General features: G+C 42.4%; 1 protein-coding gene across 2 annotated transcripts in view; it reads left to right on the plus strand.

Moving 5' to 3' along the window:
* GTF2F2 (general transcription factor IIF subunit 2) overlaps positions 1 to 13291 on the plus strand; it is a 158796-nt gene that overhangs the window by 25752 nt on the left and 119753 nt on the right. Inside the window, exon 5 of one of the 2 annotated variants that reach the window (XM_006260684.4) lies at positions 2610 to 2645. The exons of the other annotated variant lie outside the window; for it this stretch is intronic. Coding sequence (XP_006260746.1) covers positions 2610 to 2645 — 36 coding nt within the window. The remainder of the gene's footprint in view (positions 1 to 2609; positions 2646 to 13291) is intronic. 2 annotated transcript variants of the gene reach the window in all.

The following is a 13291-nucleotide window of genomic DNA, read 5'->3' on the forward strand; positions in this document are numbered from 1 at the left end:
GAAATAGTATTGGCAACTGCCTGATCAAAAGAACTAGGAGCAGCAGTAGTTTTTCTGTTCTCTCTCTCATTATTGCAGATTCCAAAATATTTGCAATATCAGAAATTCAAAATATGCTTTTCGAACTAGCTTAAGTACAGGTTGCATTTTGACAGGTGATGTGATCACACACATTATTGTGACATGCAGTCCATAACAAATTGCAGCTGCTAACATAGTCTTCCTTGTTCAATAAAATAGGGGTGATATTTACTTATCTGCATTGTATTGATATTGTGATTATTTATGCATGTTTATATAATAGCTTGAGTTCAGTTTGCTGTCGAGGTAAGATACTAATTTGTTCTAATTTTGTTATTTGTAGCTAGAGTGTCTAGAACCTTGGATAAGCAGCCCTTTTAATTCTTGCATAATTTTGCCTAAGAGACTTTAAGGTTGTAAAGTGCAAATTAACCAAAGTGCTGGTTCCTTCAATGTTTTCGTGAAGTTCTTCTTTTAGAAAAGTGTTCTCCCTCTCCCTTTTCCATAAGAATGCTTATGAAAAACATATGTCCTGATTAAAACAAATTGCCTGATTTATAATAATGATGAACATTTTTGTAAGACTTGGTTTCTAATTCAACTTTCGCTGCTGAGGGTAAATTCTGTAGTATCAATATACTGCAGGCAAACATTCTCCTCCCATTGGTAGAACTAGTTATCCCTTTATCTAGAATCTGTGACATCTCTAAAAATGTTGCATATCTGAAATTTGTGACCTTTTTTATACAGTTAACTGAATAGCAAATATGGTGGTTGAGAAACAGCTTGTAGTGCAGCTTTCTTGAAAATGTTGGGGGTTTTGGATATTAAAATGATCAAATAGCTTTCTACAATGACTTACTATTTTGCAATCCAGTTAGGGATAACTATTCATGGTATGTCCCTATAGGTCTTCAATATTTTTTGAGCTTTCAGACATGGTAGCAAATAAGTTGCAACTAAATTATGGTATTGCTTTAATGTATGTGTACGGTCATATATCATTTATGTTAAAAGGAACTTATGAACAGGAAAAGTCATACTTTTATGCATGAGACTGGCAAGAGGCAGTTTCCAAAAAAGGTTTTGTTGAGAGAGTATTTTTCTAGTTCTGTTACTCCTCAGTCTCTCAGTGCTTAGAAATGCTAAATAATAAAACCAGATGAACTAAAAAATTGTGCTCTAAGCTATCTCAATAATACACTCTTTGCTGTAAGTAAATGATCTGTAATGATGGCTAGGGCATGTCTGTTGAATTGAGTAGCTAAGGACAAATACCTCTTATTGCTGTGACAGTATTTCTTATTTTTATATAGACTATTTATTACTCAGTCCTGGAAGATGCTTGAGGGAACTGAGGACAAGGGAAATAATTCAGTCAATTTTCAGGCTGCAGTGCTTTTATGCAGGTAGAAATATATCTTTACAGAATTAGAGTAATTTAAGGCTCGATACAGTCAAATACGTTCACTTTTGTCTCTTGCAAGACTGTGGATTTGTGGTCTGTGACAAACAGATGAGCGGATAGAGAATTGGACTGGGAGTCTGGGGACATGTGTTCTGTTCCATGTTCTGCTTTGGACCTGCCTGGTAACTTTTTCAGCAAGTCTCTTAAATGTTCTGCTGCTTCTTCCTCTTGCTTTGTGTATTTTGATTGTAAGCTTCGTGAAGCAGATACTCTTGTTGTGCATATATACTGTATGTATCATTGCAAAGCCTGACATACAGAAAATCAGACAGCCATGGAAGCCTACAGTAGAATCCAGAGAATTTATATCCAGGTTGTTCACACCTTGCTTAGTTTGCATTGGATGGCTGAATTAAAGTCAGAGCTGCATCCTTTGAAGTAAAAGCCACAGCAAACAACTGGAGAACCTCAGCGGTCCCATGCAGGTGTTTGCTGCAGCTCTACATACCATACCCCTGGCTAGTTGGCAAACCTTCGTCTTTGCAGGTGGATTAGGAATCTAACTCTGTGAAGGATCCCATATCTACTGATGTTAAATTAACACATTTGTAGGTAGTACTAAACTGAAAAAAGCTGGAACAGACTGTTCTTGGATATGATTGCCTCATACTAATGAGCGCACACTCTCAGCACTCATGTTCTTGGCCTTTTTAAACTGTCTGCAGCTGGACAATACACTTCTACAAACTATAAGCAAACTTAAATTGGTTTAGATGCCCCACTCTACAAACTGCATCAAGGCAAGCTTTAAGAAGAACTGCCTTTTTCCTTTTCCTTGAAAATTAGGTGAGTTCGGCTAGTGAGGTATAAGGCTGCTATTAGTTGAACTACTGATTCCACATGGTCAGATGCCTGAACCAATGGAAGACCCTATGAGCTGATGGACTGGGGTTCTTCTGTGTAGAATCTGTTATATGCCTGAGCCCCAAATGACTCTTGTTGTCTTCTATGAGAACAGCCCCTTTAGAAACGTAGATATTAAGCTTTAAGAAAGTGACACCCATAGCTATCCTTTTCTTTATGCTTTTTTTTTTTCCTTTTTGCCTTTTTAAAGTCTCTTTTAAATGCAATTTTTGTTGTATTCCAAGATAACTGAAATATTATTGACCTTGTTTTACAGAATGCCAGCCAGAAGAAAAATCTGAGAGCAATGCTGGTGAGTGTTGAATACGACTCCTTTGTTATACTTGAGAAGTGATTTACATCTACAAAGCAGGGCTATCAAACCATTAAAAAATGTGATTGTGATTAGTTGTGTGATTTTTAAAAATTAATCACAGTTAATTGCAATTTTAATTGCACAGCTAAAAACTCAAAACGATGTGCAGAAAAACTCAAAATTATGCAGGTACTTTGTATGGTTGGGGGGTAGGTGCGGGGTGTGACGGTGTGGAGGGTGGGGGGTGTATGTGTGGGGTTTGGAGCCTGAGGAGGGTGGGTCCCCGCATGCCCTGGCAGGATGCAGGGTACTGTGGGTCAGGAATGAGGGACAGCAGCAAGGCTGGGAAGGCTGTGACTTGGGAGTGAAGGGCACACGCACAGACTGGGGCGGGTTATGGGACGGAGCAGCGGGAGGCTTGTCCAGGGACGTGGGGGAACATGTCTCCTCACCCCCAGGGGAGGAATTGGGGCACATGCCCCCGATTTGCGTGTGAGGGAGAGGTGGGTTGTCCACTGCAGGCTGAGGCTCTGCGCCCTGCTGCCTTTGCCTCAGGAACTGCGGTATGCCATGTTGGGCCTCCTGCAGCTGGGCAGGCAGGGAATGCAAGTGTGGCCAGTGTGCGACTTCCAGGGCAAAGGCAGCAGGGTGCAGAGCCTTAGCCCATAACGGGCAGCCCACCTCTGCTGCATGTACAAATCAGCGAGTAGGTGCCCCACATGCCTCCCCCAGGAATGTGCACAGTGGTGGGGAGCCATGTTCCCCTGTGCCACTGAACGAACCTCCCAGGGCCCCATTCACCCCAGTCCTGCCCCTGCCCCACTCCTTCCCTCACTGTGGGGGTCTTGATGTGCCCCTCCACTCTCCTTCCCTCTCCCCCTGCCTCTCCCCCTCCACAGACTTACTGGCACAGTAAGCATGCCAGTACACGCAGCACGCAGGCTGCAGCTGCTCATGTGTCTGCGTACATTCCCCCCACTCCTGCTGCAGCTACCTGGAGCCTGTCCCCGGGCTGCCTTGTGGTCCTCTGTGCTGCCACTGTTGCCCTGCTGCGCAGCCCAGAGATGGCAGAATGGAGCCTGGTCTCGGGCTCCAAAACCATGTGCGCGATTAACTGTGATTAAAATAATGCAAAAACTGATTAATGCATTAAACACTCACATTAACTGTGATTAATTGGAAGCCCTACTACAAAATTATCTTTATTTTTGCTTTTTCAATTTTAGTTTTAATTTGCCTTTTATTTTAAAGATTTGTTTGTGGTTCTTTGAGGATAGAGCAACATAAAACTGAAAAATCACTTAATAAACTGATTCACTGTTACAATGAGAAATTTAAATTATTCGTAGGTTTTATTAAAAACAAAAAATGAACAGGGAGAGGAAGAATAGTAAACCTTAAAGAAAGAGAGATACATTCTAAGGATTACTATGTCTTATTTGAGTACTTTTGTTCTGTTTTGTAGGCTTATTGGTTCAGTTAGTTTAAGTTTGTATCTCTTGACCAGAAGGTAATTGTTCTGCTTGATTTCCAAAATATATGATATTTAGTTTTACAAATTAACAGATAAGAAAGGTTGTATTGTGTTTAATTCAATTTTGTGTATATAATGACTGTGCAAAGCATGTAGCTGTTGTTGAGGAGTTGTGAAAAGGCAAAAATGATTCTAGATTGGCAATGAGGTAGTTGGTCCAAAATAGCTTATTGAAGACAGTAAAAGATCAGCACTCATGTTACAATCAGTTTAGATTAGTGGAGCCACACATTAATGATTTTTGCTAAATAAACCTACAAGGAAAAGAATCTTAGGATAAGACATGTCAAGCAGTTATTAGCATGTATTTATGTTGCATATTAAAATGAAGTGCAAAGAGATACGTTTAGAGGGAAAGGTGTAGGGGTGCACCGATAGAGATTTTTTGGGCTGATAACGATAGCCGATATTTAAGGAGGCATATCAGCTGATACCGATATGATTTCCCATACAGCTGCCTCCAGCTGGTAAGTCTGGTATGGTGGATGGGAAGGAGGGAGGGAAGGTGCGTTGGGCGGGGGGGGGAGGTAGGTCAATGCCTCTGCGGTGAGGGAGGGGGCAGGGGCAGGCACTGCCCGGGTTGGGGGCAAAGCCATGGTTTGTGTGGGGGCAGCAGCTTCTGCTGCTGCTTGCACCCTGGGAGGGCACGGGGGGGTGCCCCCTGGATCTGTGTGGGGCAGGGCAGGCTGCAGCCAGGGCTGTGCTCTTCTCAGTGGGGGCTGGGCTCGGAGTGGGTGCCAGTGGCACTGGGAGGATCCTGCATCCACCCCAAATTTTGCCACCGCTCTGCTCCCAGCCCCACCACCGCCAGATGCCTGGCACAGCCCTGGCTCAACACCCCACCTCCATCCACACACTGGGAAGATCAGGGGCTGTGTTGGGTGGCTGGTGGCAGCAGTACTGGGAGCTAGTGGTGGCAAAATTTGGGGTGGATGCAGTATCCTCCCAGTGCCACCGGCACCTGCTCCGAGCCCAGTCCCTGCTGAGAAGAGCCCTGCACAGCTCCAGCTGCAGTCCACCCCGCCCCGTGCAGATCCAGGGAGCACATGACCCCCGCTCCCACCATGCCCTCCTGGGGCACAAGCAGTGGCAGGAGCTGCCTCCTCCATGCCCCACCCCATGAGCCAGGGCTCTGCCCCCCCACCCTGCCTGAGCAGCACCTGCCCCTTCCCTCACTGTGGGGGGCACTGATCTTCTGCGCCCCCATGCCCCTTCCCTCCCCTTGCACCACACTGGACTTACCAGCTGGAGGCAGCTCTTCACACTGCCGGCTGTGCTTCTCGCTGCCCGAGTGCTGTGCTGCGGCTTCACGCAGCACAGGCATTTATCGGCCCCATCGGACCGATATCCAATACGGCCAGTTTTCTTTATATTGTTACCGATCCAATATCAGACTGATGTATCAGTGTACCTCTAAAAAGGTGGGCTCCTCATTCAATTTCTACTTCTAAGCAACTATTTGAATCACTTTTCATTGCTACTGGAAAGTTCTGTATATAAAGACAGTTTTTTCCCTAGTTGTAGGATATATATAGTTCATATGAGAGCTATAGTTGAAACAGTACAGTATTTGTGCATTTACTAAAAGGTAGAGTAATGTAGCAGAAATGAAAGTGCATGTTTCAGTTAGCTCTGATTTACTCCCAAAAAATGGATTGCCAAGAAATGAACTCTTGTAATGATTTTATTAAATTCACTACATGCTTGTATAGGGTTTATGTTGCTGGAGTTTCCAAATGGTCACATAATATCATGATTATGGTAGGCTGAATGTTGTTTAGTTTTAAAAAATACTGTTAATTTAAAAAAAAGTTTCTGGCCCATAACAGCTACAACTTCAGTGCATTAAAACTGGAGAATGATTTATTTCACATACAAAGTACAGTAAAAGCTCTATTATCTGGCAACCCTTGGGAATGGGGGATTCCAGTTCATCAAATGTGTATTGTCTGGTGCACTCCCCAGCATCAGTGTGCTGGGGGACCGGGGGGGGGGCCCTGCACAGGCTGCTTTGCCCTGCTTAGGCTGCTTGTCCCTGGGCTGTGTGCTGAAGAAGTGGCAAGAACTCTGCTTGCAGTGGCAGCGAAACCCGGAAGTGGTACTTCCGGTTTTGCTTTTGCCGCATCCCTCGGATGCCAGTTAATAGTTTTCCGGCTAATAAAGTGCTGGTTAACGCAGCTTTTGCTGTATGTATTTACAAAAAGAAATAAATGGGTATTAATGACAGTACTTGAGAACTTGAGGAAGGTTTCGGGACTCTGTTAAAATACCTCTCCATAGTTTATGTCTTCTAAGAACAAGCGTTGCTTATGATGTATACACATTAAGTACAAGATGGCGTATGGTGGCGTTTAGTAACGGACAGGATTTTCAGTGGATTTGAAAAGATTGGTTTCTTCCTTTTTTCCTTGGAAACTACTATAACCTCAAGACCAATATTAACTGTTCAGAATGATTCATCGGAATATAGTTGTTCACACATCTCCTTAATGTTCTATAGATCTCTTCTTAGTGTTCTAATATTTGACATTTATTTGCATCATATCTTAGTTTTAAAGGCTGCTGAAAGAGTGTGTATATCCATTTGGTGTCTGGGTATGGCTGATACTTTGTATTGGAGGGGATTTGATTTCTTTCTGCAATGAGCTGATTAAAATGCTTTTTGTTAAGGTAGACTGACTATGTCAAAAGAATTCTGACTAGTGCTTAGAAATATTTTAGTTTAGAAGGGACTTGTATGAAATCCAAAGTGTGTTTCTAGTTGGAAATTTCAGAGGATTGCTTGTTAAAGCATATTCATTCTAATTACTGTTTTACTCTTGTATTTTTAACTGACACGATTTCACTTCTGTGAAAGATGAGTTGCTGGAGGTGAATATTTTCAACTACATGAGACCCAAGATTCACTGCTTTCAGATGCTATATGTAAACTGGTTCTTGAGAAAATAACTGCCCAAATAGTTCAGAAATGTAGTGTTTGGTGTGTTCTCTAATGTTATTGTAGGTGTTTTTCTTAGCTCTATTGCAGTCAGATTAGGAGGAAAGAAAAACATACTTCATGCTTCTGCAGTTCGCACCTCTTGTTTTTATTGTCTCAGTCAACACAAGTGCCTTGTGTGACTTGCTCCTGATAACCACATGCTTACACTGTCAACCAGGGCAATAGATTTTAGAAAAGCCCACTATGCATTTGTTGTGCCTTGTTGTTTGTATTATGGTAATGCTGAAATGCGTAAATTACGGATGGGAGCCTCATTATACTAGGCATTGGTAGGCAATTTAATGAAAAGATGTTCCATACCCAAAGAGCCAAAGCTGATGGATCAGACAAATTGATGGGGGTGGTGAGAGCTAAAGCTGTAAATGCTAACTCTAGGAATTGGCTATACCACTGTTTTAAAGAGAGAACTCTTCTCAATGACCTATTTATTTGGTTAACATTTATTTCACCAAGAATTCATGGCATTAACACAACATTTACAAACTGCATTTTGAGTAATTCAACTTTTATAGTAGAGAAGTGGTTCACCATGTTAGTCTGAAGTCACATAGAAGGTGGGGCAGGGTGGCATCCTTGGAGATTAACTTGTTCAGAGAAGCAAGAGCTTTTGTAGGTGACAGTGTGCATTCATAGCATCTGGTCAAGTAGGCTGTCGCCTACAAAAGGTCCTGCCTCCGTGAATCAGTCTCAACGCCTGCTCTGAGATGCCACTGTGCCCTATCTTCAACTTACGTAGTTTGCTTATTTTCCTTGCACCTTTTACTTTGTCTTGATTTGGCCATAGGGACATGATCTTGTTAATGCTTAAAACTAGAGCTGCACCAATTTTTATCGGTGCTGATACAAAAGAAAATTGATTGGATCGGCAATTGGCTTTTTCTGGCTGTTGTGGCTGATAATGTCACTGTCACGATATGGCCACCCCAGGGATGGCCATCATGTCCCTAGGGCACCGTGACTGTGCCGACTCCACCTGATGGGCACCTATTAATTTCGCCTACCACATCTTTGCTGGTATAAATGATGAATCGGGTGGCTGCCCTCAAGTTGCTGCTTGGTCACAGTCCTGACAACTAGCCCCTGCTGGCCTCAGCCCTGGGGCTTACATGTGCCCAGGGCCCTGCCTCCTTCTGGTCAGCTGACCGGGTGCAGGTGCAGGCCAATTCCCCTATTAGCCTGCTGCCCAGGCACCCCGCAGTGTGGAGCTCTGTGTAGCTCCTCAGCTCTCTAGCAAGGCAGTTCCTGCCCTTAAAGGAGCAGGCAAACCTTAGTGTTCTGCAGCAGTCACCGATAAATGCCTCATGCATGTGCACAGCTGCAGCATGCACACAGCCAGGAATGCAGCTGGCTAGTATAGTAAAGAAGGTCTGAGAACAAAAAGAAACATGGTTTAGCTTCTTCACTTCCTAAGCATCATCCAGTGTGTGAGATAGCCACACATTTCATACAACCTATGTAATTAGACTGTGATGCGCTTATGCAAGGGAATTAAGGCATCATGGACGACTTTAATTCTGGCGTTGCTTAAATTTGGAGTGTGTAATATTCTTTAATATTATTTTCACATCTGTGTATGTACATATCCAGTACATTCCAAAGAAATTTAGGTCAAAAATAACATTATTTCCTTCCTGTGGAGTAGAATCCACAGGAAGGAAATAAGGGTATGTTCATTCATTCATTCATTGTATATTTACCTGTTTGCTGAGATATCGAGCAAAAGGAGATAATTATTTGATATACTTTGGGCAGTACAGCTCGCATGGGGTGGTGGGCAGCGGTGGCTGCCATGTGCAAGCTCCAGCCCCTCCCCCCCCCCCCTTGCATCCAGCCAGCACCTGTGTGGCCCACAGAGGGATGCCACTGCCCTCGCGCCACCCCTTGGCCCTGATCTTGGGAGGTGGCGGTGCAGGGTGGTGGTGCTCTGTCCCCACCCCTGCACATGTACCCCCTAGCATTGTTCCAGGTACCCCTGGGGATACGCGTATCCCCAGTTGACACACCCTGTGTTAGAGGATGGTTTCAGGCTGGATGTAAGGAAGAACTTCTTTATGGTAAGGGTGACCAGAATCTGGAATAGACTTCCCAAGGAGGTGATGCAGGTCCCCAACCTTGGAAGTTTTCAAAAGGAGACTGGACGGACACCTTGTTGGGATCATTTGATCTCAGCAGTATTCCTGCCCAGAGCAGGGGGCTTGGACTTGATTTTGCAAGGTCCCTTCCAGCCCGTAATTTCTATGTTTATAACAGTAGGTATGTGTAGTCTTTGGAAGAAGCAGGAAATAGTCCTAGTAAAACAGCAGTAAGAATATGCATTAGTGCAGGCCAGTACTGAGCAAAGATATACATGTATAGGGACAGATCCAGGGTGGATATAAAGGTGCAGTTACACCTCCCTTTGATTCCTGCTTCATCCAGGCTTTAAAATGCTGTTGGGAAGGGCAGTGGCATTTCTATTCAGGCAGTGCTGACAGAGCCAATTGACTTCATGGCTCATTATCCTTTACCTGATTCTACTCCACAGGAATTAATGACCCTCTCTCCTTTTTAATGGTCTCAATATTCCACGATTTAAACTATCCTTTCTTCTCTAATTTTGCTGTCTGCTAGTCATTCCTGGTACTGTCTCCCTTCTGTTTCACCTCATCTGCAGACATTTTTTAGCTCTTGGTAAAAACCTTAGTTCAGGTGTTGTAATATAATCTCAGGTGTAAAAATGACTGATGGTGAAGTATTGGAGGCACTGTCAAGATACGAAGACTAGATTTCGTTTTATGAATCTGAGGAAGAGATGTATATTTAACTACAATGATTTACAGGACTAATGAAACTATCTTTTGACTATTTTTTGCTTAGTTCATTGTGGTTTTTAAACTTAATATATTATGTAGTGAAGAGTTTCTGAGCCTAGGTATGTCCTGGATTCCCAGTGAGTAAAATGCAGTCGACTACCCTGGAAATGTTCAAGAGGAGTCTAGACGGTCACCTTCCTGGGGTCACCTGAACCCAGTTGTATTTCCTGCCTGGTTCAGGGGGCTGGAACCGATTATCTTCCAAGATCCCTTCCAGCCTTACAATCTATTAATTAGTGCATATTCCAATAATTGCATGTGTTTTTGGTTTGCTCTTAAACTGAATGATATAGCATTAGGCCCCTAGCATATACGTAAAGTTTGTAATTTCTCTTTAGCTGGAAACTAACTGGTAACTCTTCACCTCCCTCCCCCCTTTTCAAAATACTAGATCCGCTCTCATACATACATGTATATAATTTTGTTGTTAGTGTCCAACTATCTATTATGGTGTACTGTGAATATGTTGGTATATGTTCTTAACAGCATTGACATGTTTTCAGCTTGCAGTGATACTCTTTCATTAGAAACTATTACGTATCTTTCTTGAGTAAGTATAGATACTAACCCTGGGTCTGTGTTCTCTGAACTAAGAGCAAAACCTTGTTGGGGGGAAAGGTGACCTTCAATGCCATGCTTGTATTCCTTTTCTCTTCAGACATGTCAGAGCCTAGGTAATTGAGACAGTAGACTAAAACAGTGGCAGCCAACCTTTTTGACAGGATGCCACATATTAGTCCTGCCCCTTTTCTGAGTGCCATTCTGATCCCCTTCCCCTGTCTTATTGGCTGCTCTTCTTTCTGCTCCCTGCCTTGTGTTTCATGTACAGTCGGCTGCTCTGGTGTCCACTCCCTGCTCATGTACTTGTGGCACACGTGCTGCAGGTTGGCCACTGCTGGATTAAACCAAAGTACATTCCTGGCTTGAGTTAGAGTAGGGTTGTAAAAGGTAGTGCCTGCAGAGCCCTGTTATCCAGCTGGCTGTGCTGCCCATGGGTCTTGGACTGGACCTGTGTGCCACCTGCAGCACATGGACTGGATTGACCAGATTGCCCTAGTCCCTTGCATTGCATGTGACCCGCAGGGCCGGTTGGGGAGCGCGCACTAACCTGTGGGACTTGATAAGTTTGATACCGCCATGTTGGAGAGCTCTTTCTCTTTTGCTGACTCCTGGAAAGAGCAAGAATCCCTGGTCTGAGCATCATGTTGCAAATTCTGACTCCACAGATTAGGTTGTCATCTTCTGACCATCACTGCTTTAGGTGGGATAATAGGAAGATAAGCCTACTCACCTCCATCTTTCCCTACGTGTAACACATTTGAAACCAGATTAAAGAGTCTATTTATTTTTCTCCTATTATGTAATAATTTTATCTTGTTCCAATTGTTGCTGCCAATCAATCCAGCTGTAAATGGGGTATCTAGCCAGTTGGGTGGGGGACTCAAAGATGGTTGGATATGGTTGAAGCCCCATCACAATACAGCGTGCCCTTGACTGCGGAAACTGATGTGTACTCAAGCTAACCCAGTGGGCTGCTAGGCACTGGTGGACCTTTGACCTGTGAATAAGCCTTTATTATTTCACAGTTTATATCTGAAATAGTTTTAGTTTCTTATTTTAATCATTGCAAAACTCCTTTATTTTTCAACTTTGATGTCTCCTAGACCAGTGATGTGATCACGGAGTTGCATAGCAGACTTGTTCCACCAAGTTTTTCCCTTCCCTTCCTTTTCCTTCCCTTTCCCCTTTCTGAAATAGTTGTTGTTTTTTGGTTTTTTTTAACTATGTAAGCATTTTGCAACAGAATAAAGACTGGTTCAATTTGATAGCGATGCTATTTTATAAGAAATGGTTTCTGTTTAAAAAAGGCATTGGAAGAGTGGGCAATAAATGTAAGATCAAGAACAGGCCCTCTGAAAACATCTTTGGGACAGATGGAAAGGGTTTTTGTCGCTCTTTTATGTGAGGAGGGACAACAATAGACTGTTTCAGAGTTCCACGCTATGTGGCAAAAGCATGTCTTTTTTTTTTTTTTTATATTGATTTCAGACATAATGGTGGAACTGTTGCTTTAGTTCACAACACTGAGGGCCTTGGGAAAAATGCTGTTAACCAAAGTAGTGCCCGTGAAGGCCTTTTCTTGAATTACTGATTTTCTGAACTAGACTTGCTGGGCCTCTGAATTATTTTTGATAATGTCATTAGTTTTGGCACTGGGAAATATTACTGATTCCTGTGTAGTACCTGGTACAGGCTTTAAAATGCAATTTCTTCAAGCACCAGAGAGGAAATTAAACTACTAGCTTGAATGTTGCAGTTGCTTATCGAATTTTGTTTTTTTGGATTCTTGCCGCCATAAAGGGAGCAAGCAAAATTAAGTTTTCTTAATTTTTCTATCCTTTGTACCCACTTCTGATGTTCATATTTTTTTTCAATGTCTTTTATCACTGTATAGAATTCAGATCCCTTTTTAGGATAACAAGCTGCTTTTTGTGGAACTGCTGTAACAACTTGGTAGTTAGACATTTTATATATTAAAAAATACAGTTGTAAATCTTGATATCCCTCTGACTTCCATAGAAAAGTACTTTCTGCCTGAAATTCTGCATATGAAAAGTCAATGGAGATTTTGAGTAGTCTTGAGATGAATCAGGTTGGTTGAGCTGTGGGACTTCAAAAGTACAACTTGGGAAAGTTTTCTGTTGACTTTGTCATTGGATATTTTCAAAAGGCTTGTCTAAGAACTCCTAATTCTTACTTTGTTAGGGTTTAAATTAGAACAGGTACATAGGTGTGTTCAAGAATATTTTTAGCAAGTAATATTTAAGATGCCTTAAAGAGAGAGAAATTCAAATTGGGCTCTATCCAGAATTAATAGATTTTTGTGAAACCTCATTAGTGTCTCTAACTTTCCATTCCATGTAGGCTCATGCAACCAAATAGTAGAGTACTGCAATTGTTATCTACATTTGGGAAAGCAAATGTTTTAAGTACTAGTTAATAAGTATTAGTTAATAAGATGCCTCCATCAGTGAGTGGACAAAGCAAGATAAGGAGCAAGAGTGCACATTAAGGATGGTATTATTTCAGCCATGTGTCTGCTGACTTTTTTCAGAGTGGAGTATTTTTAATAGTCCCCTTTTAATATCTTATTTTAAAGCATTAGTGTGCTTAGCTTACTAAATTGTTCTAAAGACAATTTAAATGAGTAGCTGCTATTTACAATTATAGTTACTTGAATAATTTTGGGAACCTT

This window comes from Alligator mississippiensis, chromosome 1 (assembly GCF_030867095.1).
Source record: "Alligator mississippiensis isolate rAllMis1 chromosome 1, rAllMis1, whole genome shotgun sequence".
Lineage (NCBI taxonomy): Eukaryota > Metazoa > Chordata > Crocodylia > Alligatoridae > Alligator > Alligator mississippiensis.